Below are 25,531 nucleotides of genomic sequence, written 5' to 3'. Positions count from 1 at the left end.
AACCCCGCCGCAGGCTGAGTCTGCAGGACCCCGGGTCCCCTGCAAGGAGACAGGAAAGGGTGGGAGGAAGGGCCCCCCTCCCCAGAAGCAGATCCCTGGTGCGGGGCGGTCAGAGGCACCGTGGTGAGGTGTGAAAGCCTGTGCCCTTTCAGAGCCAGCCAAAAAGTAAAAAAAAAAAAAAAATTGATCTTTGTTTAGATCAACAGACCCCTGACCATGAAGAAGGAAGGCATCCAGACCAGAAACCGAAAAATGTCTAGCAAATCCAAAAAGTGCAAAAAGGTGCATGACACGCTGGAGGACTTCCCCAAGAGCAGCTCGTTCAACCCTGCCGCCCTCTCCAGACACATGTCCTCCCTCGGCCACATTTCCCCTTTCAGCCACTCCAGCCACATGCTGACCACTCCAACGCCGATGCACCCCCCGTCCAGCCTCTCCTTCGGACCTCACCATCCTTCCAGTATGGTCACCGCCATGGGTTAGAGCCCCTGCTCGATGCTTCTAGGCCTCCCGGCGAGAGTCCCTCCAGCCCTTTCTACGTGCATTTTTGCAGGAGCAGTATCATGAAGCCGAAAACCGATGGATCTATGTTTTTGAAGGCAGAAAAGCAAAATGACGTTTGCCACTTTTGCAGAGGAGCTCACTGTGGTGTCTGCGTTCTCGATCACTGAATAATCTGGATCCCATTTGTGAATAAGCCATTCAGACTCTCATTCCCTATTTATCAGGGTCTCTCTAGTGCTGTGAAAAAAAAAAAAAACAACACCCCAACAAAACACAAAAAACAAACCATGGCGAACTTTGCATATAACTTATATTGTAAGAAATACTGTACATTTGAAGAAGACGTTATCGCATCTGGGTAGCCATAAGAAAGGCATCAAGGACGCCAAGGATTTTAAGGAATACGGGGCAGATAACGAACGGAAATTAAGAAGAAACTAGGTCTGCTATTCAAACGGACAAACCGCCAGTGTTGATTCCTTTCACTGGTCACAGTTGTTCGATGCATTAAAAGGAAAAAAAAAAAAAAAGGAAAAAAAAAAAAAAAGAAAAAAGTCGTAGGCAAATCATTCGTTCCAAGCGGTGGGCCGCTGTCTAGGAAGGTCTCTCCGTCCTGGGCAGCCAGTGTGGCCACTTGCACGTTGCCATCCGGGGGTTCAGGGAGCCCCCGTCCAGGCCCTACCCGCTTTGTGAACAAGTCCCTGTAATTGTTGTCTGTATGTATAATTCAAAAGCACCAAAATAAGAAAAGATGTAGATTTATTTCATCATATTATACAGACTGAATTGTTGTATAAATTTATTTACTGCTAGTGTTAAGAACTACTTTTTTTGTTTTAATATTTTCCTTCTTTCTCCATTTTTTTTTTTTTTTTTTTGGTTGAATAAACTAAGGTGGCTGTGCTCCGGAGGGCTTCTTTTCCATTTTGTTTTTTGATGATATTTATTAACTAGCTTCTAAGGGTACAGCAGCATCTGTCCCCTCCCTCACTCCTTCCGCAGCCTGCGCTGTCAGGGTAGCAATGTATGAGCTACCGACGTGCATGCCCGCGACCTCGGCCGGACAGACCGGGTCCCGAGAGCAGCCTGGCTGATTGTTAGGTCTTGCTGTGTTCTGTGTTTAGTGATCACTGCCTCTCCCATACAGTCTGTTGGAATAATAATATAAAAATAAAGTTAAAGCATTTTAAAAAACAACCAAATAACATCGTATCGAAGTGGTTGGTGGCCAAGCTCTTCTAGAATCTGGTAGCTCTAGCTAATGGGAAAGCAAACCCCAAACCTGTTCAGTTATTCGCTAGGAGGTAATGCAAACATTGATTGCTTTGGGAAGCCGGGCATCTTTGGAGCTCTCACTCTGCTGCAGCCCAGAGGCTTTTTCTCCGCCACCCCGTTCCAGGGTGGGCGGCTGGGGGACCTTCTGCGTCCCCCCCACCCCCAGTGAGCCGCAGCCCCTCCTGCTGGCAGCAGGAGCAAGAGGGAGGATTTCCTCGCGGAGACTGGCGGGCGGATGCAGCTGACGGACCCCGCGGGTCTCTGCAAGATGTGAAGGAGCTGGGCTGGTGCTTGAGTTCATCTCTGTTTTACTTTTCTACTGTCGAATTGAATAACACCGCAGTGGAGGCTTTCTTGGCATGTTTGCGACACACGAAATAACCGTTTTTTGTAACTTAAACGCTGTATAGTTTCCTTTGACTCTGTTGACAGAATGTGTAACTATGGCACACATTTGAAAAATCTCTGTTAAATCGCCTCTCTGCTTTCTTAGCAAATATTTTAAACCTAAAGCTAAATGTTGAAATAAAGGAGTTAGAGACTTAACTGAGATGCACGCGGAGATCTTACTGGCTGCTAATTAATGACCTGCGCTGGGAATGTTGTTTTCAGCCCCTTCCAAAGCTCCGAAGGTCAGACTCGTCCTCGTCTGTTGCCGAATTCGGTTCGGGAGATTTTTCTGGTGTGGTTCCAGTGTCTCAGGATCCGCCACCACTTTTCTTCGGGGAACAGATTTGAGACCGTGCTCTTTCACCTTAAGAACAGGGAGTTCAAATTCTTGACATTCTTGGGGGGGGGGGGGTTGCACACGTACAAAAATCCTAAACTCAGTACTCGAGCTACAATGTGTTTTAGGTACCGTGGGCGACACTGGCACCTCTGGTCCGCCCCCACCCTCGTCCTCCTCCTCCTCCTCCTCCTCCTCTTCCTCCTCCAGGGAAGTGTCATTTTATCATTCTGGCCGTTGATTCGGCTCGCTAAGATATTTCTAGAAGATGGTGCAAAAGATCTACACTACACATGATAACAATGATTCTGTTTCTTCGTTAGGGCATTATCACGTGTTTCCATGTTTTTTTTTTTTTTTTCTTCTTCTTCTTTTGACTTCACTTAAATAGAAGACGCTAGAAGAGCAACAGGAGAGGGTTTTACTCTTAGGAAAAAACAGACAGAGGTTGTAGATCTAAAATATTGCTTCAAATGTTTTTGAGGAAACTGTATCCTGTTTTTTTTTTTTAAAGAAGATTTATTTTAGGGAGAGAGGGAGAGAGAGCACGAGCGGGAGGGGAAGGGGCAGAGGGAGAGGGAGAAGCAGACTCTCCACTGAGCAGGGAGCCCTCACCCCCTCCCACCCCAACTCGGGCCCAAGACCGTGACCTGGGCTGAAAGCAGATTCTTAACCGACTGAGCCACCCAGGAGCCCCAGTTTTCAACCTGTTGCGCCTCTCTTTGGAGATAGTTGGATTAGCTTATCCCAAGGAGGTTTGGTTGTGATCTCTACGTGCACATTTGGATGATTTCTTGAAAAACAGTTTAAAAAGCCAACCCAATCGAAAAACACTCAGTGACAGAGGGTCACGGGGAGCTTTTGCTGTTTAGAGCCCCTCTCTAGGATGGTGGAAATTCATGGGTAAACACTTGGGATGTAGGTGCTTCTGTCAACAAACACCTACAGTGAGTGTCTAGACTGAAGTCCGTTTCAAACCACTTTTTTTTTTTTTCTTAAAGCAGACCAGGAAATAGAGAAACCCAGCCTCCCGTGTCTTCTTCGAGTGTGACATTCACATGTTATTCCCCTTCAGGGACGCTGCGCCCTGTGGTGACACTCCCAGCCGGGCCTCTGCCTTGGTCCTCGCCAGGCAGACAGGAGGCCCCCAGAGGTGGGGACACCCGGAGCCCGGCTTCTGAGATCTGTGTCTCTTTTCTGAACCTCCCTCTGGTTTCAGAATTGGTTTTCAAGGCTTGTCCTCATCACAGGACTTCAGTTTTAGTGTTTCCCAATCAAGAGCCGTGTGGAGGAGGCCCAGCCTTCCCAGGTACTGCGTGCCTGACCTGGATTTAGTAAAAGAGATCTGCTCCCAAAATTCAAACACGGGAACGCAGATGCCAGCCTTCCTACCCCACCCCTCCGTATTCTCCTCGCAGCAGTGAATTGTCCCATTTGCGTCCCAGGGGTCTCGAAGCATTGTTATTCCAGGCTCTCTTTGGTTTCACACCCTCCTCCATCCTCCACTTAACCCCCAAATGTAGAGTCATTTTTCTCATCTCTCTTGGACAGGGGTCAGCAGAGATAAGAAATAATAATAATAGTAATAATAATAATTATTATTATTTAAAATGATAGAAAGTCCGAAAGAGAACTTTGGGACCATAGCATCTTATATACAGTTTTTACCCTGAAGCAAACATTGCAACTATTATCTGAGACAGCTGATTGACACGCCGACCCCTTCCCTGCACTTTTTTTTTCTTTAAGGATTTTTAAAATGTATTTATTTGAGAGAAAGAGTGAGAGAACAAGAGAGAGAGAGAAAGAGAGAGCATGAGTAGGGGGAGGAGCAGATGGGGAAGCAGGCTTCCCACAGAGCAGGGAGCCCGAGGTAGGGCTCGACCCCAGAACCCTGGGATCATGACCTGAGCTTCACCGATGGAGCCCCCCAGGCGCCCCTCTCTTGCACTTTCAAATGAACTTCTGAAACACGTTTCCATCTTGCTCAAACAGTGTGAGGACACCCTCAGATTGGACGTGTCCACACCGTTGGCGGAAGCGCAGTACAGTGGCAAGTTGGGACCTCAGAGAAATTCACTGATCCCTTGAACGTGTGGCGACAACTGCCGTGGAGTCTGAAAGCTTCGGTTTCATCCCGGGCTCTTCCACCGATGACCGGAATATTCTGAGGCCATTTGTTTGATTTCCCTGGGAATCAGCTCTTGATCTAATTGGACGAGGTGATCTCTGAGACCCACCGGAGGAGACAAATATGATGATTTATTTCATTGGATCTTTTTCTTTTGTTTTTTGTTTGTTTGTTTGTTTGGTTTTTTTTGGAGAATACCCTTTTTTAGGAAATACGTCCTCACAGCCACCATCAGAGTTTAGAGCAGGGGATTATAAAAGCCTCGAGGGATGGTAGGTCCTAAGACTCCACATGGGTCATTACGTGGGTCATTCCGCTCCCATCTGTCCTGGGTGCTATCTTGCAAAGACACAAATTAACTTGTATTTTGTGACCATCAACCCAGGACGGGAGTGAGTGTCCCAGTCTGCAGATTCCCTCTTTCTGAAATGTGTCCAGGCCCCTCTTGAGTGGAATACACAACAAGACTTGCTTGTCCTGCTGATGTTGGCAGCTCGGTTCATATTTCAGTCATCCATTGTGTAAAGAAACTCTGCCTGAATTGCTTACAGGCTATTCTAGGGAGATAGCCAGAGCCCAGTGTTTCATTTTCCCAGTGCCCCTTCTCTGAGGGGAGAAGCAGAGGAAGTGGATCAATGTCCCCCCCCACCCCCCCACCCAAAGCAGTTCCTTTTAGGGTGCTCTGTGAGGGCTCTGCTATCTCCAGGCCCTTCCTTGCTCCCTCTCCAGCTCCTTTGCAGGGGATCCCGGTACATTAGCCACATTGTTTGTGGTGCGTTTTTACAATTCCCTGTCATGTCTGTGTGCAGTTTGGCAGGCTGCGCATTGGAGTGGGGATTTGGAGAGCCGGCCCGCTGCCCCTCCCCACCCCACCCCACCCCCGTGCCCCCTGCCCTCTCCCCCCCCACCCCGCACAGGTCTCAGGCTCAACAACACAAGGCCTGCTTTATAAAGCCCCAGCCCCAGCCCCAGAGACGTGCAAACACCTGGAGGGGAGTTTGTGTTCCGATGGAAGCAGCTCTGGGCTGAGAATTGTGCAGCTTAGTGATGTGTGTGGATGCGGGCAAGGCAATCAGCTCCTGGAACGTGGGGTCCCAGTTCTGTGACACGGTCTGCAGGGGACCCGGCTGCAGAAAGATTGGATGGTGTCTGCAGGAGGCCCAAACCACTGGGTAGTCGGCTCAGAAATCAGCCCACCTGGGTTTTCCTTTATTTTTGGCCTTTGGCATAAAAATCTTCTAAAAAACAAAAGTTTTGTTTTCTCCCTTTGCTTTTTTTTTTTTCTGACTGTCAAATTCATTAAGATGTTAGTGAGCAAATTTGTAAAGCACATTTGCAAACACACATACACACACACAACTTAAAAAATTTTTTTTAAAGATTTTATTTATTTATTCAAGATAGACGTAGAGACAGAGGCAGAGACACAGGCAGAGGGAGAAGTAGGCTCCATGCAGGGAGCCCGACGTGGGACTCAATCCCAGGTCTCTAGGATCACGCCCTAGGCCTAAGGCAGGCGCTAAACCACTGAGCCACCCAGGGATCCCCCCCAAATTTTTTTAAATAAAAGAAGTGGAAGAAACTGAGGACCTTTGACGGGGTTGCTGTGAAATCGGCCATGTGCATTCTGGTGTTTGCATAGATTCTCTCGAATGCCTTAATGAATTTGTTGGGGCCACGGTGGGGGTGGAGGTAGGGGTGGGGGTAGGAGGGGCTTGGGTTTGGGTAGGATATTTGCTTTTTGAGCGTCATTAAAACTCCATTTCACGAACCGGATGGGATCATTAAGTAAAATCCACCTGGTAAGAAGTGGCCACCCTCACCTTTCCTGTGGTCACCCCCCCGCCCCCCATGCTGGGACTTCCATTTCGGGACCGTGGGGAGGAGAGAGGAGTCGGTGCATTGCTCCAGCACCAAGGAGCCTCTCTGAACACACCAGCGGCTCCAGCCTCAGCCCCTGGCCACCCTCACCGCTGCCGCGCTGAAGCCACCTGGAATTCCCTCCAGCGACAGTCCCCGCAATGCTGAGGCCAAAATTCGAATTCTCTCCCACGGGCCTGGAATCCTGTGCTGGGCTTGTGAGCTGACATGTGTCAGATGAACCTGAGAACCTGAGTGTGTGAAGCCGTGCTCTTCCTCACCTTGAGCGTCTTCACACCCACCTCGTTGCAGCAAGCTGGGCTTATCTGCTTATCCCGCAGATAATTCCAGATTTCCAGTGGTCATCTGGTTGGGTTCAGTCTTCTGAGGACCCCACGACTCCTGACACCTGCCTGGACCTGCAGGGACCTCCTGGAAAGACGAGGGGACTGGTCGTTTGTTCCATCTGACTCTTGGGATGGGGATACTAGACAATTTGGAATCAGTGGGGAAATGGGCAGGGAGGTGGCCATTCAGTGCACGTGGGCTGCCAGACAAAGCTCATAACCCAGAATCCTTCCCACGGAGGCATCCTGGGAGGAAGGCAAGGTGCGGGATCTTCCCACTCACTCGCCAGAAAAGCCCTGTTGAGTGGGAAGATTATTACCTCGTTTTATGGATTAGAACACTGTGGGGCAGAGAGGGCGAGTTAACGTGCTCAAAGCCACACACCTGGTGAGCCCGCCACGTGAAGGAGCAGCCGGGTGTACTGGGCTCATGGGCAACCCCGAGAGCAGGGGCAGGGGCCTGGCACGTGCACCACACCGAGCGTGTTGTTGGAGACACGAAGGACTAATCTGTGCTGCTTTGCACATGGATCAGTCCCTTTCTCAGAGGAGAGATTGAAGTCGCTCATTAGACAGGCTGGCTTCCAATCAGACCGCCTTCTGTTCAGCCAGCAGTAGTTGGGTGCGTGTGAGACGGTCAGGATGTCTCCGAGTTCCTCAGATGCCTGGTCAGAGAGCCCCAGGAACACCTAAATCTTTGGCTTCCAGGTGAACTCTGCGAGCATCAAGTCCAATGCTGCCGTGAAGCCAAAATCCGTATTAGTTTCCTACCGCTGCTGTGACAAATGACCCAACCGTGATGGCCTACACAGCACTAACGTATTCTCTTCCCGCGCCTGGAGGCCCTGGGTGGGGATGGTCTGTCTCCTTGCCTCTGCTGGCTTCGGGGGCTCCCTGCATCCTCAACTCGGGGCCCTTCCTTGAGCCACTCCGGCCTCTGGCTTCCACCCTCCCATCTCCTATTCTTACTGCATCTAAAGGGAGAAGGAAGTCGCTTAGAGGACCCCCTCCCCTTCTCCTCCTGCTCCCGTGGGGCATGCAGTGTGCAGCTGGGGAGTCCCCCCACCTCCACTCCGCAAAGTGAGCAAGCCCCAGCTGGAGCCGGGGCCTGATCTTGATTTCATCAGCATCGGGCATTGGCCACTGAAGTTGGTTCCACTGGCTGCTACCCACTTGGATAGCAAGGTGCCGAAGATATTCCTTGACCCGAGCCCGGGGCAGTTGTATTCATCACCTCTCACAGGGTGACTCAGCTTCCTTGGACCCCAAGATGAGGTGAGAGGGTGATCTTTTTCACTTCACGTGCACATCTCGAGACACCCGGAGGGGATGGCTTTGTGCAGGAAGCCCAGGGAGGAAACCCTCTTTCTGTGTCTTCTCGCTATTCGGGATTTTTCCGTAATGGTGAGTGTAATAGAATGATCAAGAACCCTGTTATTCGGTGTTAATTGTGTATAATAAGTAAGGGCATATCACCCACACAAAAGTGATTTTAGAATGGAATGTCAGAGACTCTGGTGGGTGAGAGGCAGGACATACCCGGCCAGGGAACAGCCTTCTCTTAGCCCTTAATAAATTATGCCTGCAAGTGAGAATCCAATGCAACTCCGTATGGGCTCGACCCCTCCTTCAGTGGCTTACCACCTCTGTGCCTGAGAACAAATTGTGACTGCGGATCTGGCTCACTGTTGAGCACGTTGTGATGCACCAGCCCATGCTCACAACAGAGAAGACCAGAGGGCCCCTTGGGCTCTATCCCTGTGACTGGTGGCCCAAAGCGGTGGAGCTTGAAGCCTGACTCTCTGCACTGCCCACATCACACCCCTCGGGGTCCGTCAGGGGCTGAATCTCCATTTTATGGACTAGATAGGCCCTTTCCTTCTGCAGCTTTTCCTTCTAGACTCCAGATCCAGCCCACCCCTCTGCCGCTTAGCGTGTCCATCCAAGGATGGGGAAGGAGAGACGGCAACCTCTATGCCAGCCTGCTTTCCTAATCACCAACGGCTCTGATGAAGGTAGAGGTTTTCAGCTACGGCGGTGCCGAAGACGAAGCTTGGGGATTAGGTGTCTCTGCTTTCCATTACCACAGATAGAAGAGCTGGCGAGGTGTCCGCCCCCATAGCCAGCTGGCTGGACAAAGGTGAAAGGAGAGGAGGAAAGAAAGAGGCATGTATCAATCCGTTTTTTCCATCACCCTGGTCCTCTAAGGTGCACTGCTGGCCTGTGCTCCCTCTCTGTCATGACCCGGGAAACTGAAGCTCTAGAGGTGTATCTGCGTTACCCAAAGATACAGAAAGGCCTGTCCCCGAGGGCCTGTCCTAGACCGTGTGAGAGCTGGTATATCTGTCCTCAGTGTTCACAGTATAAAAGAGAAGTCTACAGTGTAAGTCTCAAACTTCAGGGAAATGCTGCTTTGGTTTACCATTGAGAACTACGTAGATGAAGGTAGCCCTAATGAAAGATGTCACCTTGGCCGCACGTCTTAAAAAAAAAAGTCCCAATTTTGTCAATGGATGTCCCACCCGATGTCCTAGAACTGTGCTTTGCACCCATCAACCACTGAATTTCATGTCTGCGGCGATGTGACAAGAGAGTCCCAGCTTGATCTTGGAGTCTCCATGGATTTTCAGTGAAGACTGACGGCCGTAATGCAGTGAGAAAAGATGCTCACGACGGGCTGATGTTTGCAAATCAATACAATATGTTGGCTTGCTCAGAACTTCCCCATTTTGTTAAGGATTACGTTTCTACATAGTTTGCGGACTAGATGTTAATCAGTGGCTGTTGGCCAGGGAGGGCCAACCCTCCCAGCGAAATAAATGGGTGTAAGATGTTGGAGACTGACCCAAGAGGAAGAAGTCCGCAGAAGCCTGAAGAATATGAAACCAGTTAAGGACTCAAAGGTCATTTTGTTCAGGGCAAAATTCTTGTGCGTGGTGCTGACAGTTTGCCCTCTGGTGTTTTCAGAGCTTAAAGGATCAAACTCGTCCACATGAAATATGGAATATCTGATACAGGAGCCCCATGAAGCCCCTCAGCCCAACATTTTGCCCTATAATTAACATGGCCCCGGCGTCCTGTTGGATACCACCCTGCCTGTGGCTCTAGGGTAGGCACGGCCTCCCTGAATTTATGGACCACTACCTCTAGAGGATGTTTATTTTTTATTTTTAGAGAATGTTTAAAGAAGGCTTATAGGTAGTAAAACAAAATGGAATGCTCGACAGCCCATAGCTTATTTTAGGCTGTGTGTAGGAGGGGAGAGTCCCCTTACCTCTTTGCCACCATGTAGAAATCCCACCAAAGCTGACCTGAGAATGTCACTGTCGAAACTGACTGCCATCTAAGGGAGAGGTGAACTATGATAAAAAACAAAACAAAACAAAACAAAAAAGGTTTATTTTCTTGGGGACTGATGGTGCAGAGTAGGCATTTATTTTGCGGGATATTGGTTTCAAGAACAATGAGTTTTGCTGGGAGATGGGTTATGGATAAGGAATAAGTGACTGATTTAAGAAGGTGTAGTTTGCCTTGGATCCGCTTCCATTGGTCCTAGCGGAATCTCACCTACTGTCTTTTGGTACCTGTCACCACGATGCTGAGCTCCTGGCACTGTCCCTCATTTAGAAGTGCCCAGGCCACGTCAACTAATCTTCCCTCCGGACTCTGAGCTAGTAGCTAGTCAGAGCTGACACACTCTTTTAAGCAAAGGTGTAGATGGCTCTTAACGGCTTAAAGTTATCTTTTTTTTTTTTTTTTGAGCTTTGCATGCAAAAGAAGACTTTAATGCCTTAACTTAAACCAACTCCTTGAGTCCCACGGGACTCCTAAGTGCTATTGACAATGTGATATTTTTGGGCAAAGGGGCCTGTTGGTGTCTTTCAACACCTAAGAGTGCAATGTATTGAATAATAATATCAGCTCTGTAAGGTGGCCTCCAAGTCTGGGAACATAGCAATTCCTTTATCATATAAGGAAATTAATATCAGTAAATCACTGATGTGTTTGCCTACATTTCTAGACTTGGTGGCCACGCTGCCTATTGAGCACTTACTACTTACTTCCCATGTTTTCTCACTTCATCATCCCAACGGCCTGAGGGTATAGATATTATTATTTATCATGCCCATTTTACCCAGGAAGACAAAGAGGCTTAGTTAGAGAAGCTACATTGAGTAACCAAACTTACAACTTGTCAGACTCCAGAGCTCTGTTGCTGCCTTCTGCTCTCCATTGTGAGCAGCCACAGCTCCCCTACCCAAATCAAGAGTTGAGGGAAGGCCTCTGTGCTGCCTTGGCCGCAGGCTCTCTTTTTTCCTGAGAGTGCTTTCCATTGGTTCTTTGGGTGGACCAACTGTCTTGCAGTTTCTCTCTCATCGGGGAAGACTACTCATTTAGCCCTCTCTCCCAAGAGGTGAAGTTACTTGTCCTGCACCTCATGGCAGGTGATGGTCAAAGCTGGAATAAAGACTCACAGCTAGGGTGGTCAGGGCTGGCATCCTGCGGGAATGTTCTTGGCAGAGGCACGTTGTGTTTAGATTGCATTTCGTGTTGGTCATTGGTGGCCTTCAGGAGCTCAGCACCATCAACAACCTGGAAGCTCTGGTTTTAAAATCCCCTGGAAGATGGAAGGAAGACGTGGTTTCCTATTGGATGACCCAGGAAGGGTGGTCATTTTCTTTCGAATTGCTTGCTTGCCCATACGCTGGAGTGAATAACGGGTTTTCAGGCACCACTTGGAGACTTGCCGCCTTTAATTATACATAGCTGGTAAAACTCAACCAAACTAATCACAAAACACTCAGTCCAATAAAAGAACCCACTTTTTATAATGGAGAAATTAACCAGTGTTGAGCAGTAAAGGTTAGGGAAACTGCCATAAAATATAATTATAATAATAATATTACTAATAGTGGTACGCTGTACAGGGCCTCCTGCCTTTCATCCTGGATCTGAGAGTGACTGGCTAATGCTAATTAATATGACTTGCCCTGTCAGAACGATGTATGGATCTAGAAAAAGAAGCAGGGATTTTGTTTGTTTTTAGTGAATGGCGCCCTTTGGCGTGGTCAAAATGAAGATGGAGAGGCAACTGGAGCGTTTGTCCAAGGACCGGAAAGGCATTCCAAAGTTGTGTATTGAGAGGAAGTGGTAAATTCCCAGGATTGAGATTCCAGACTCCCCTCAAATTGTCAGGTCTCCTTGTCACTGACTTCCTATGATATAGGGGTCCAGTCTTGCTTTCTTTTGGAGAGTGTTGGGGGAAGGAGATGGTGGGCTTTATGAGATGCACTTCCCCCTTTGGGGTTTGAACAGAGTTACCATAAGGAATTTTATTTTATTATTTTATTTTTTTTAAAGATTGTATTTATTTATTCATGAGACACACACAGAGAGAGGCAGAGACATAGGCAGAGGGAGAAGCAGGCTCCACGCAGGGAGCCCGACATGGGACTCGATCCGGGGTCTCCAGGATCAGGCCCTGGGCCGAAGGCGGCGCCAAACCACTGAGCCACCCGGGCTGCCCCATAAGGACAGAATTTTAGAAGACTGTTTTCAATTTGTGATGCTGTGTACTTCGCCTCTGGGTATGTTTGGTTTCTATTCCCAGGCTTGCTGGGCTTGGCCAAGAAGCAGGTTTGGTTAGTGATTGAAATTGGTCCCAAGGACCCGGATCACTGACGCTATTGCTTTGGAAGAAGGAATGAAGGTAAGAGGGAGGACCCCGTGAGTTTGGGGTGGAAAGGTTACAGCCTGAGGGACACCCTTTCCAGAGCCAGCAATTGGATGGAAGATTTGGGAACAAGCAGGATAGAAGGTCCCAGATAGATTCCTTGATTTATAGACCAGGCTGCCAAGGCCAGGGTTGGCCCTGTAACAGGCAGCACTCTGTCCCTTTGATTGTCTAGCTTTAGCAGAGCGGTAAAAAGTAGATTCTGGAGCCAGGTGGCCTGGCTGCAAATTTTGGCTCTGTCACCCAATAGCAAATTACTTAACCTCTCTAGGTGTTAGTTGCTTTGTCTGTCATAAGAGAATATTCTATGTTTTTAGTTATTGTGGGGGTTGAGTGAAACATTGTATATAATGTCCTTAGAACTACACTGGGCATGAATTCAGCCCATAGTGTTGAAGAGTTATTATTATCTCTTTAACTACTGAAATCTTTCCAGAGTGTGTGTGTGTGTGTGTGTGTGTATATATATATATATGTGTGTATATATATATATATGTGTGTGTATATATATATCGGTGAATTACCTGGCAAGGATCAGTTTGTGACAGGGTCACAGGAGAGGTATCTTAGACAATCAAGACTCATTTGGATAGGGAGAGAAGAGGACTGTAGAGATATACTTTCCTTGTTCTCTCTCTGCCATTCAGAATCCTACTTGGAACCTTCCAATGATCCTTGAACAGTGGACTTAAAACTGCCTCTCTAGGACATTTGTGGGCAAAAGGGGCCTGGTGTGGGTGACATGCTAAGTGGCCCCAAATCCAATGCTTTGGAAAATGTTTCCAAATAATTTATTCAGGATAGACATCCCAGATTGAGAGAATCTTCTGGAGTCAGCATGGAAAGTGGAATCATGGAGGATGGCTATCCAGACATGTGCTGGAAGGGACACTTGAGGAAGTCCCAGAAATGGGATAATGCTCTTGGAGAGGGCTGCTCTAGTGCATTTCTGTTCCTAGGTATGTTCAAGAGAACAAAACTCATATAAGAAGCCTTAATGAAGGTTGGTCTTGCATCTCAGGGTGGCCAACCTTTTTCTTTTTCAGGGGCTGTGAAGGTGGCTATTTACTATCTGTGTTATCTAGGATAAGGCTGGTACTATGATCTACTCTTGTGCTTTACTACTGAGGCCAGAGCACCCCAGAAACCAAATAATTCCATGTTGTGTTAAATAGGGAAGTCAACATTGGCATACCTCAAATGATATCCATCAAGGATCGGTGGAATAACTGGGAACATTTATAATGAGCCAGAACTAAATGAAAATCAAAATGACTTACTTTCCAAGAGGTGGCTGGCTACTGGACTTTAAGGGCATCTATTGGACAATTGAAAGCATTTGCTTTACAAAGGCAATAAGCAGGAATATGGAGGCTGCTACTCACCAGGAAATGTCCAACAGAGTCAGATTTCTAAATGTCAGTCTGGAATTCCCTTTTTGAAGGATTGGTAGAGCAAGGGTAAGTACAATTCAGGTTCTCATTTGTTTTCTTTCTCTGTCTGTTATGATGAAAAGGCAAGAACTCAAGTCATTGGTATGGAGAGAAATGGGTGTCTACCAAGGGCTGGGAGCTGATTCTTCAACTTCTCTCTTCTACCTCTTGGAATCAGTAGATTTATGATAGCAAGAGATGAAAATTATCCAGAATGCTGGAGATTCTTGGCCTTTGCCTTAACCTTCACTTGTTATGTGATACTTGACAAGAGGCTTACTTTCCTCATGTTCCAGTTTTGTCACTTCAAGACCATGAGATGTCATGGTAATTAAAGCTTCGGTGAGTCCTTTGGTGAAGGGTGAATCAATAAGAAAGTGTCGTCAGCTCCATTGTGGCCTATTCTGTTACTGAGGTCAAGTAGTTGGACAACATTGAAAGATGTTATGATGCAACATGCTGTTTAACCCAATGTATAAAATATTTTTGACATCCAGGGTAAACTATTGGTGATGTTGATATAAAACAGAATGTCAGCCCTATGTATATTCAGGGGAATCCTCAGAAAAGACAAAGAGTGAATAAAACTTAACACTAATCGAGACATTAGCCTCCGATTGTAGGGTCAGAGTCAAGTCAGGCAGAGTGGATCACAAAAGTGGGTGCTTATGTCTGAGAGCATGTGTGTATGTGTTTAGCCATGGATGTGCAGGAATTTTCCTGTTTGTGTGGTCCATCTTGTTATTCCCAGTCTAAACATAAATTAGTTTAGGTTTATTTGTTATCATGAAATGCCTGTGTTTTTTCCCCTCTGCCATTAGAGCAGAGAGCAGAAGCTCAATATTTGGGTAGGAAAGCAGATATTTTGCATGGTTGCCTTCTCTTTATGTAGGACTATATTTACTGGAGGAAAACGTTGGTGAGATCCACTCTGATTCTCTGATGCTGAGATTGGCTACCGACTTGGCAGGAACTCAGAGTTCCCATACTTCCTCGGGGAGGCAGGCACAGGGGGTTGTGCTGTCTCCTCTGTAGGCTGGCTTCTCTTTTGTGTGTAGTTGCTGGCCTTGTGCTTCTCATGGAGCACAGAGGTTGGGAAGAGTCCTTGGACTCTGTTTAAGGTTAATCAACTATCTGAATTCTTATCCCACCAAACTTTTCCCAAAACATTCACGCAAGGTCCGCGATCAACTGTCATATGCTCAGGAGTCTGACTCTCCAATATATGGAAGAGTCTTAGAACCCTAGAGGGGATGAGGAGGCCTGTTCTTTCTCCTTTGTATTTTTGGAAGATGTGTTTCCATGTGAAAAAGGCACATATGCCTGGTTATGTATTACGACGGTATATACACAATGTTTCGATTACATTCTAGAAAGGAAAAGAAAATTTTAGTAAAGGTATTAAGTGCCCTCTATGTCTCAGATATTGGGCTATGCCTTTAGTGGTGATCCAGGGGTATAAAAGATGCATAAAAATTCAAAACTGAAAAAAAAAGTGCTTCAAACACATTAAGACAAACAGGTTTGACTACTTCTTCTGTCTCTGGTATCATACTGACTCGTGGCTAGGGCTGATTAATAGCAGTGGCAAATTCCATATGAGTGGCTCTTCATAAAGAGAATTAGTGGCTACACAGACTCAGATATTCTTAGTTAGGCACCAACACGAAGTCCCAGTTACCTCCCAGGCTCCAGAGCTTAAGTGAAGTTCCCAGGGGCAGAATCACTGACTTACACATTTGTAGATTGTAGAAAACACATTTTGTTATCTGTAAAATAGGGATTTCTATGAAGATTTGATGAGATAAAACATGGCATTTAGTCTAGAGCATGGCATAGAAAGGTATTCAACAAAGGGTGACCAGTAATATTATTAGAAGGGTCCGGCCATCAGTATGTTTAATGCCTTTGAAAATGATGCTAAAAGTGTTGGTGAGGATGTAAAGAAATTGGAACTTTTGTACATCAAAAAATTAAAAATAGAATGGCCATCTGATCCGCTTTGGGGCATTTTTCCAAAAGAACCAAAATCAAGATTTTGAAAGACATTAGCACTCTTACATTCATTGCAGCATTATTTCAAATAACCAAGGTGTAAAGACAGTCTAAATGTCCAGCGGCAGAGGCATGGGTAAAGAAAATGTGGGATATATATACAGGGGAATACTACTTAGCCTTAAAAAACAAGACAATTCTTCAATATACGAGAATGGGAATGAACCTGGAAGGTGCTGTGCTAAGTGAAATAAGCCATCATAGAAGGACTGCATGATTCCACTTATACAAAGTAGCTAAAATAGTCAGAATCATAGAGCCACACAGGGGAATGATGGCTGTAAAGAGCTGGGGGAGGGGGAGACATGGGAGTGACTAATCAATGAGCATATCGTTTTAGTTGAGCAAGATGAATGAGCTCTGCTGTACAACCCAGTGCCTATAGTCAATAGTACTGCATTCATTGTACGCTTAAATATTTGCTAAGAGGGTAGATCTTGTGTTGAGTTCTTATCACAATAAAATGAAATTTTTAAAAATCAGAGAAGAAATTTTGCAGAAAGAAAAGAAAACACTACAGCTTGCTGCTGTGCAGACATCTTTCAAAACAAAGGTGTCTGAGGCTGAGATGCTCGAGTTTGCAAGGACTCTGTAGACCACATCCATGATCAAGGCACTTTCCAGCTGAGGAATCAACAAGTGCTCATTGAGAGTGGGCTTTGTGCGAGACACAATGCTGGCTGCAGGGATGACGTCAGGAACAGGAAGGCATGACCCTTCCCTTGAAGAGCTTAGGATCTATGATCTAAGGGGGAATAGGAATCATGTAATAAGTAACAATACTGTTAAATATGATAAGGAAGGTGCAAACCAAGAGGTGGATTACAAAGAGTGAGACCAAGGAGGATTTGGAGAGTCATCGTCATCTGAGCTGGGTTGGAAGGTTGGTTGGATTTCATCAAGCACAGTGGTGTGAAGAGCAAAGGTATTTTGTGCAAATGTAAGGATGAGAACTCTGCTTGGAGATGAGGAGACCCTCACCTGGAGTTGCCTGGGTTCTTAAGAGTATAGAGGACATGTAAAAGCTGGAAAGAGAAGTTGGGGCCATATTATGAATAGCAGATCAAAGAGTTGGGGCCTTCTTCAGCACTCAATATGGAGGCAAAAGATGTCTAAGCAGAAATGTGGCCCAGTTGTGGTCACACACTTTGGCAAGTGTGCCAACAAGTAGAGGATGGGTTGAGGGCAAAAGATGAGCAGAAGAGAAACCAGCCAGGAAACCATGGCAGGCTCCCAAGTAGAAGGTAATAGATGCTATCGGATTCAGGGTCACAACTTGAAAGGTGGGGATGGATGAGAGAGATATTCTGAAGGAAAAATCAGTAGAACCTGGGAACTGATTAGGTGAAGCAGGCGGGGTCAAGTGAGCTCGCACCAGGTGTCAGTGAAAATGGACACACCGGGATCCCTGGGTGGCGCAGCGGTTTGGCGCCTGCCTTTGGCCCAGGGCGCGATCCTGGAGACCCGGGATCGAATCCCACATCGGGCTCCCGGTGCATGGAGCCTGCTTCTCCCTCTGCCTGTGTCTCTGCCTCTCTCTCTCTCTGTGACTATCATGAATAAATAAATAAAATCTTTAAAAAAATAAAAAAAAATAAAAAAAAGAAAATGGACACACCATTCTCACTTGCTCTGCCTCCCAAACACCCTCACTGCCTCTTAGAAGAGCATATCAAGTCCTGAGGAGGCAGGGAATCCAGAAAAACAATTAACCTCACCCTCAAATATCTTCAGTTGTTGGTGGGACGTATCCTCATCAAATGGTCCAACAGGTAGTTTGATATATGGAACTGATTTGTGGAAGAGGGGGGTTTTGGGGGGGTGGCTTGTGTGGAATGATCCTTGCAATCATGTTAAGACTATGAGATCACAAGAGAGCTTGAGGGTAGAGAATACAGATAAATGAATGGGGACATAAATTTGAGGATCACCCACACTTAAGAGGAGGGGCCGGCTAGGTGAATAGGGACAGCTGGCTAAGTGGCAAGAGCAGAACCAGGGAAGAGCTGCGTCCTGTAAGCCTAAGGGAAGAGATACTTCAAGAAGAAAAGCCAAAGTGTGCCTGAGTGGCTCAGTTGGTCGAGCACCTGACTCTTGATTTCGGCTCAGGTCATGATCTCAGGGTGATAATCTTGAGCCCCATGTTGGGCTCCATGCTGAGCATTGTCTGCTTGGGATCCTCTCTCTCCCTTTCCCTCTGACCCCCACCGTCCTCATCTTGTGCATGGTACCCACCCCAACCCGCTAAAAAAAAAAAAAGACAGAAAAGCCAAGAGCCATAGAAATCAAGGGTTAAGAACTGAGAAGAGGCCATCAGCTTTTGAGTTAGGTAGCTATTTTGAGCTGGAAAACAAGGCCTATAGATGGCTGTAGTGGCTGCAGGACTATAGGTAAAAAAAAGGTAAAAAAGGTGAGGAGGAAGAAGAGGCCAAGACACTCAGACTCCTCCCTGGAGATCTCTGACCAGGAAAAGATGGGGCGGAGAGGGTCACAGGCCAAGCAGGCTGTTGAGCGGAAGGGAAGGAGAAATTGGAGAAAAGACAAGATTCCAGATGCACAACAGAGCAGGCCACACGGAGGTGGGAGAGGAAGGGGTAGCAGCAAAGGCCTTGTAAGAAGAGGTAGATTCAATATTCTACTAAAAAAAGGCGAAGAGATGGAAAGAGATTCAGAAGTTCGGGAGCGGCCAGAGAGGGGGATCGCTACACGATGTCACACCTCCAGTCGGTTGAGGCTGATGGTGGGTACTTGAGGGACATCATGCTGATGACCACGTTCTCAGCGGGGCAGGAGGCCGGGTTGTGGGCAGGGAGGACCGGAGGGCCAGGGAGCTGGTGGGTCTGGTGGCATGGAGTCAGGTGACTCAAGGATTGCCATGCAGTCGGGCAGGCCCCGTGAAGTCTGGGCCCTTCTGCCATGACGCTCAGAGGTCTGGGGACCGGAGTGGGGAGATCCAGCTGAGGCTGTGAGCGGGCTGGCGTGCCAGGCCAGCCGTCCTGAGACCGAGTGGGGCCACACCAAGGAGGGGAGGGGAGGTCACGCAAATGAAGGAGATAGACAATGAGAATTCAGAAGAAATAAAGTTACTTTGTACTTCTCAGCTGGACGTAGGGACGTGGGCAACTGGGTGGGCCTCTGTCCAGACTACCTCTTCTGACCCCTGCCCTCCCCGGGGCCTCCTGTGGGTGACTCGCATTTGCACGAGTCCTTTTTTCTTTTCTGCAAGACGTGAGTGACTCCCCCGAGGGACAGGAAAATCTGGCTCATTGTTTGCGCCCTCCTCTGCTCATCCGTGCAGGATGTCTGGCTTCTTTATGGCCCCTTTAATAGGCGATGTTTAATCATCGCTGTCAGGCACTGAAGGGCAGCCTTCAGCAGCAATGGCCTGGTGGCAGTTTATAGTCCCGGGGCCATATGTCCCAGGGTGACATTCAGGGTTGCAATTCCATCATGACAAACAACAGCGGCAGCTACAACGCGGCGGACCATGGCCGGTGGAAATCCGCGGGAGATTTTGCATCAACCGGGAAGAGTGGATCGCCCGTGGGTGAATGCGCTCAGGTTCACACCGCAAGCTGTGTTCAGCATCAAGTGGTGTTCCGAGTTACCCCTGGGAAGTCCACCTGAAGCTCTGAGGGATCCCGATCGCGGAGGATGAAAGGGAGTGCTGAATAGGGCTCCCACGCACTAGGGTTGGTTGGACTCAGAAGATCTGGGTTCAAGTCCACAAGTGTCCACCAAGCAACTGGTGACCTCTGGACCTCAGCCCCATCACGGGTAAAGCGGGCACCCTGGATATCGACCTTGTGGCCTCACGGGGCAGGAACATGGGATGGTCTGCAAAAGGACGATGGTCACGGGGTTCGTCGTGTGACGTCAGGGTCGTTGATTTTCACCCCTATCTCCCCATCGGATGATGACGTCCTTGAAGGCAGAAGCCACATGTCCTCGGGGCCCACCAGGGCTCAGTAAATCTTCGCTGAGCGGGCGAGCCGCTGGCCGGGGACTGGCTCGTGTACCAGATTCATTCCAGATTCATTCCTTAGGGAATGGCCACGGCAACTTTAGGAGGGAATTACTATTATGATGTTTCCCAAAGAGGGTGCCTAGGCTCACAGGGATTATGTGATTTGGGTTCACACAGCCTGTTGGGGGGGGGGGGTGACCTCCTGGCCATGATTCTGAGCAGGAAGAGAGAGAGAGAGAGAGAGAGAGACGCAGGGGCAGGGAAATACTTACGTCCAGGAGATTGAATCTTGGGGTGTATCAGACACTGTGAACTCGAGATGGGGAGATACCTGGTCAGGTCAGGAGCTTCCCTCTGACAGCCCCCCAGGCTGTCTCCTCCCAGAGCTGCGCACAGAGATAAGGCCACCAGCCCACCACCCACCTCCCCTATTAGGTTAGAGACGCTGGCAAGCTTTTCCCACCAGTGAACGTCCAGTAAGGGGGATATGCCGGAAGGACGGTGAGCGGTGGCGGCGCTGGGTGGCCCCTACGACCTGGGATGCTTGCCACACAGTATTTCCTGCTCCCAGACTGCTGCTCTCATGATTAATAGGGCAGTGGAAAATTTCTCTCTCGGTTTATTTTTTTTTTCCCTGAACGGAGAGCTCGATTTAGGAGCAGCAAGTGCCCCAGGGTGATGCTTCCCCATTTGTCAGGACGGGGAGAGCTCCACCCTCACCTGGACGGGCGGCTGGCATTGCACACAGGGCCAGGTGGGGACCGGGCCAGGCGGCAGCGCCCCACGCTCCGGGCGGCAGGAAGGGGCCCCGGGAAGGTCGCGGTTGGTGATCCCGAGGCCCCCAAGCATCCCTCGCCTTGCTCGGCGGGTTGGCCTCTAAGACGGCAGGAACCACGGCCTTTATGTGGGATTCATGTCCTGCCCTCTAATATGCCTCTTTCACACAGAAAGCAGACCATGCTCTGTCTTTATTTTATTTTATTATTATTTTTAAAATATTTTATTTATTTATTTATTCCTGAGAGACACACAGAGGGGCAGAGACACAGGCAGAGGGAGAAGTAGGCTCCATGCAGGGACTCGATCCCGGGACCTGGGGATCATGATCTGAGCCGAAGGCAGATGCTCAACCACTGAGCCCCCCAGGCATCCCAATGTTCTATCTTTAGAAAGTTCCAGAACCATGTCCCCGAGTCCCAGTGGTTACCTGTGTGGTGGGATTACAGGTGCTCCTGCCCCTTTGTTCTTTATCTTCCAGATTTTCCATAATGAGCATGAACTACTTTAATGACCAGAGAACACGAGGAAAACTCTAGCATCACGTCAGCCACCCTTTGAGCTTGCCCAGATCTCACACTATGCTTCTCTGGGGGAGGTGGAAAAACCGGCCATCCCCTCCCTCTGAATGGTCCCTACCTCAGTTTACCCTTGAAGAAACCTTAAAGTTTTCTTTACAGTTTCCACGAAAATAACAACAACAACAACAACAATCAACCTGAAAATATCTGTTGGGCATCTATGATGGATTTAACCCCTTCATCAATTTCTTTTCATCGTTTCTCTGTCCGTCCCAGATGTGCCCTCTCGTGTCCCTCCTTTGGAATGGTGCTGCTGAGACTTAGTGGACACCTGCCTTTTGACACTGTTTATTCTTCACTGAAACATAAGCTTCTTTGTCTACACCGTTAATGATTATTTTTCTTTCATAGAATTCCCCCCAAACCTTTATTCAGGGCACAAAGGTCGGGGCTTTGCTCTGCTGATGAAGATGGGAGAAATTAGGGAAGAGGCGAATCCGTACAAATTATCTCCAGGATCCACTCCCACTCAAACGCTTTCTCTCCAAGCTGCTCCCGGAGTAACACTCTGTGGAATCCGAGCTGTGCTCGGAATAATTTGGGGATTAGCTTTCCGTACAGATATACACTTCAGTTTAAGTAAAACTGACTTAGGAACATCAAGAGGAATTATTGGCCTTGCAAAAAGATGCTTGAGCTAATGAAAAGGATTCACCATAGGATTACTTTCAGTAGCCAACTTCCCAGCGCATTCAAAGGCTCTCACTCCAAAAATTCAACATAAATACAATAGGGTAGAATTTGGGGGAAGTAGGACACACCTGTACTTTCTATACTGTTATGAACCCCAATGTTGTGGTCTTTCTTCCTTTTTTTTTTTTTTTTTTTGAGACTTTGGGACCGCTGTCTTTTTACCCCAAAGGTGACATTGTTGCTGGTATTTATAATTTAAATCGTGTCTAGGAGTGATGTTAAACTAGTAAGCAACATGCCCATGGCAGTATTTTGCATACAGGCTAGCACAGGGGTGCCACCTAATTATGGTAATGCTAAGTCCTTCTTGTCATTATTAACTAGAGGTCGTGAGACCAGGATTCTAGGGCCAGTGTGAAGCCAATTCCTTTTTTTTTTTAAAAAAAAAAAACATATTTTAATTTAATTATTTTATTAGCATTATTTTTATTTTATATATTTTTTTAAATTGAAGTTCGATTTGACAACATATAGTATAACACCCAGTGCTCATCCTATCAAGTGCCCCCCTCGGTGCCCGTTACCCAGTTACCCCATCCCCCTGCCCGCCTCTCCTTCCACTACTACCCCTTTGTTCATTTCCCAGGGTTAGGAATCTCTCATGTTTTGTCACCCTTTCTAATTTTTCCCACTCATTTTCTCTCCTTTCCGCTATAATCCCTTTCATATTTCTTATATTCCCCGTATGAGTGAGACCATATGATGATTGTCCTTCTCCGACTGACTTACTTCACTCAGTGTAATACCTTCCAGTTCCATCCACGTCGAAGCAAATGGTGGGTGTTCGTCCTTTCTAATGGCAGTTTAGCCAATTCCTAATGCGTTCTTGGGCTAGTCACACAGTCCTTTGGTGTGGCCTGGATGTGTGGTCTCTGTAGACCTTTCTAGATCTAATTCATTTAGTTTTTCATCACACCGAGCTGTGTGGATGAGCAGAGAGGACCCTATTCTGCAATTCCACACGTGATCTCGGGATCCTATTTTATCTCGTTGTAGTTCTATTGCTCTTGAGGAATTCTGTGGGAAAGATGGAGACAAGACACATTTCTAGAAGGCGGTGCTGTTTGATACGTACTTTTCGGGGAGGATGTTCAAAACTTAGCTTGGCTTGACTCAACATCACAGACATTCTCATTCTCCCTGCAGCAACAACAGGGAAGTTGAGGTTATTGTATCTCAAGCACTGGGCTCTAAAGACTCTGGGTCACATGCAGGCTGCTGGAGATGGGGGTTTTCTTTGCTATGGCACCATTACCCCTGAGGCTCAACACGTCCCTTTGCAGTGCCTCAGTTTCCCTGTCTGTCAAACAGTGGATTTGTTAGTTCTCAGCTCGATCCATGGAACATTTGAGAGAAGTGGAAGACTGCTAATCAAGTATACTGGACTGGGAAGATGCTTCTGATCAGAACAAGAAAAATACCCAGGACCTTCCACCTTTTATTTTTTTAAAGATTTATTTATTTATTTATTCATGAGAGACATACAGAGAGAGGCAGAGACACAGGAGGAGGGAGAAGCAGGTTCCATGCAGGGAGCCGGATGTGGGACTCGATCCCGGGTCTCCAGGATCACACCCTGGGCCGAAGGCAGGTGCCAAACCCCTGAGCCACCCAGGGATTCCCCTTCCAGCTTTTTTTTTTTTCCCTTCCACCTTTTTGATGTAGAAGTTCTTGCTGCTTCCCCAGCAGATCTTGGAAGAAGAGGTGTAGCCAGACACTTAAAAAGAAATGATTGCCATCAGGTAATCCCCTAATCCTGGTTGACTGCTTCTGGGAAAAGGTTCCCTCAACCCAAGCACCCAGTGGCTGGATTTTTAGCAGAGAGGAGCTGGGGGCCTGAGTAGAGTCTGAGCTCGTCCTTGTCCAGAACGCAGTGGACACAGGCCTTCCGAGGGGTCCGAGCACAACGGACCCTGAACAACGGAAGGGCGCCCGCCTCTTACCACATCTCCTGCACATTTTCTGTTGTTCCATATTTCTTCTCCATCACGCTCAACCCATCCTGTCCTGGTCACTGGCTTTCTTTTCCACATCTCAGTCTTCCCTTTTCCTTCTCTTCAGCTTCTTTGTCTGGCCAGGCAGGATCCAGGCCCAGCCTCAGTTTCCTCCCAGGGGTTAAGGTGGAAAAAAAAAATCCCTGATCCCTGGGTTGGAACAGTGAACTCTCTTGGTCAAAAATCAGTTATATGTCAAGCTCGGGACCTTTTTGGGGTGGTCTTCCTAGGCTGGACTACCTTTGTCACCCCTGGGGGCCACTTCTTACCTTCCCATCTGCGTTCTTCTACCTGCGTGTTGCTGCTGGCCTCCAGCTGGGCTTCCTTGGGTCACTTTCTCCCTCCCACTCACCTTTTCCCTAGGATTCCTTCTGGAAGGCTAACATGGCAGACTCGGATCTTTGGGGGTTCCCATTATTTCCATAGAGTACCATTTCCCAATAGCTCCCTGCAGGGTGGAGGAACCCACTGCATCATAAGGCAGCGGCCCTTCTCTGGAGGGGTAGGGATGGGTTGGGGGTGGTAGACCAGCCTGTGATGGGTTAACCTCAGTCCTGGGATTGCTCCCAGCAGCCCCGAATGCCGGCAAGGCCAAGGCGGGACCGAGTATACACTCGGTGACCATTTCCTGGAAGGGCCCCCACCTGCTTCTTTCGTTCTCCTGCGGGAACCCTCTCCAGCACAGCCATGCACGTCTAGCGTGCAGCTGCAGTTCTGTGTGCAGAGCATCGACAGAAGGTCCGATTACCACCCTCCACCCTCCACCTTCCTATTCTTGAAGAATTTTCCTTTCCCCTCCTTTCCAATGTGGGAATCAGATACGGGTGAGACGAGGTATGTTCTCCCAAAGTCCTCTTCTGTCAGGGCTCAGAGGAGATCCAGAAGCAGGGACAAGGAGATTGTATCAAGCCGGAGCTTTAGGATGGGCATGTAAATCTAAGGAGCCAAATCGCCATCTCCCGGGGGCGGACTCTAAACTCCTTGAGGCCAGGACTGCTTCTTACATTTCTTTGGAGTTGGCCCAGCACTGGGGGCAATTAATGAGAGCAGATTTGAGTAAAGAGTCTCAGGATCCTGTTGAAAGCAGAATTCATGGGTCCCTAAAGCTGCTTGGAGGTGGTGGGGAGGGTGGGGAAGAAGTGGCGGCGGGGAGGCTTAGATTATGGGCTCCAGCCTTGTGCTCCGAGAAAGGAGTTAGTAGCAGAGGTACCTCCCTAAACCACCAGCCCTGGGGGGCCGGAGGGAGTGGCTGGGACACCTCCCTAGCCGCCCACTCCCACTAGGAGGAAAGAGGGAGTGGCAGGAGGCACCTGCATTTGCCTCTTGCCCTGAGAGAAAAGGCGAGGCAGAGACACCTGCTGGGACTTCAGCCCTGGCTCCCTCCCTCCCTGGGAGAGAGAGGGAGGGGAGCTTCTCTCTGGAGCTGCTGCTGCATGCCCCAGGGAGAGACGTG

At 48.1% G+C, this 25,531-nt stretch overlaps 1 protein-coding gene across 6 annotated transcripts in view; it reads left to right on the top strand.

Annotated features, from left to right (window-relative positions):
• Positions 1-4,781, top strand: part of GATA3 (GATA binding protein 3) — a 32,693-nt gene extending 27,912 nt beyond the window's left edge. For 5 of the 6 annotated variants that reach the window (XM_025445258.3, XM_025445260.3, XM_025445262.3 and 2 more), the window contains exon 6: positions 199-2,325. In XM_025445258.3, coding sequence (XP_025301043.1) covers positions 199-483 — 285 coding nt within the window. In that variant the 3' untranslated portion in view covers positions 484-2,325. Of the gene's footprint in view, positions 1-198; positions 2,326-4,501 lie in introns of those variants that run through there. The other variant, XM_049101043.1, reaches the window with a different exon arrangement.
• The last annotated feature ends 20,750 nt before the right edge of the window (positions 4,782-25,531 follow it).

Source organism: Canis lupus, chromosome 2 (genome assembly GCF_003254725.2).
Source record: "Canis lupus dingo isolate Sandy chromosome 2, ASM325472v2, whole genome shotgun sequence".
In the NCBI taxonomy this organism is placed as follows: Eukaryota; Metazoa; Chordata; class Mammalia; order Carnivora; family Canidae; genus Canis; species Canis lupus.
This window is presented reverse-complemented; position numbering and strand designations above follow the sequence as displayed.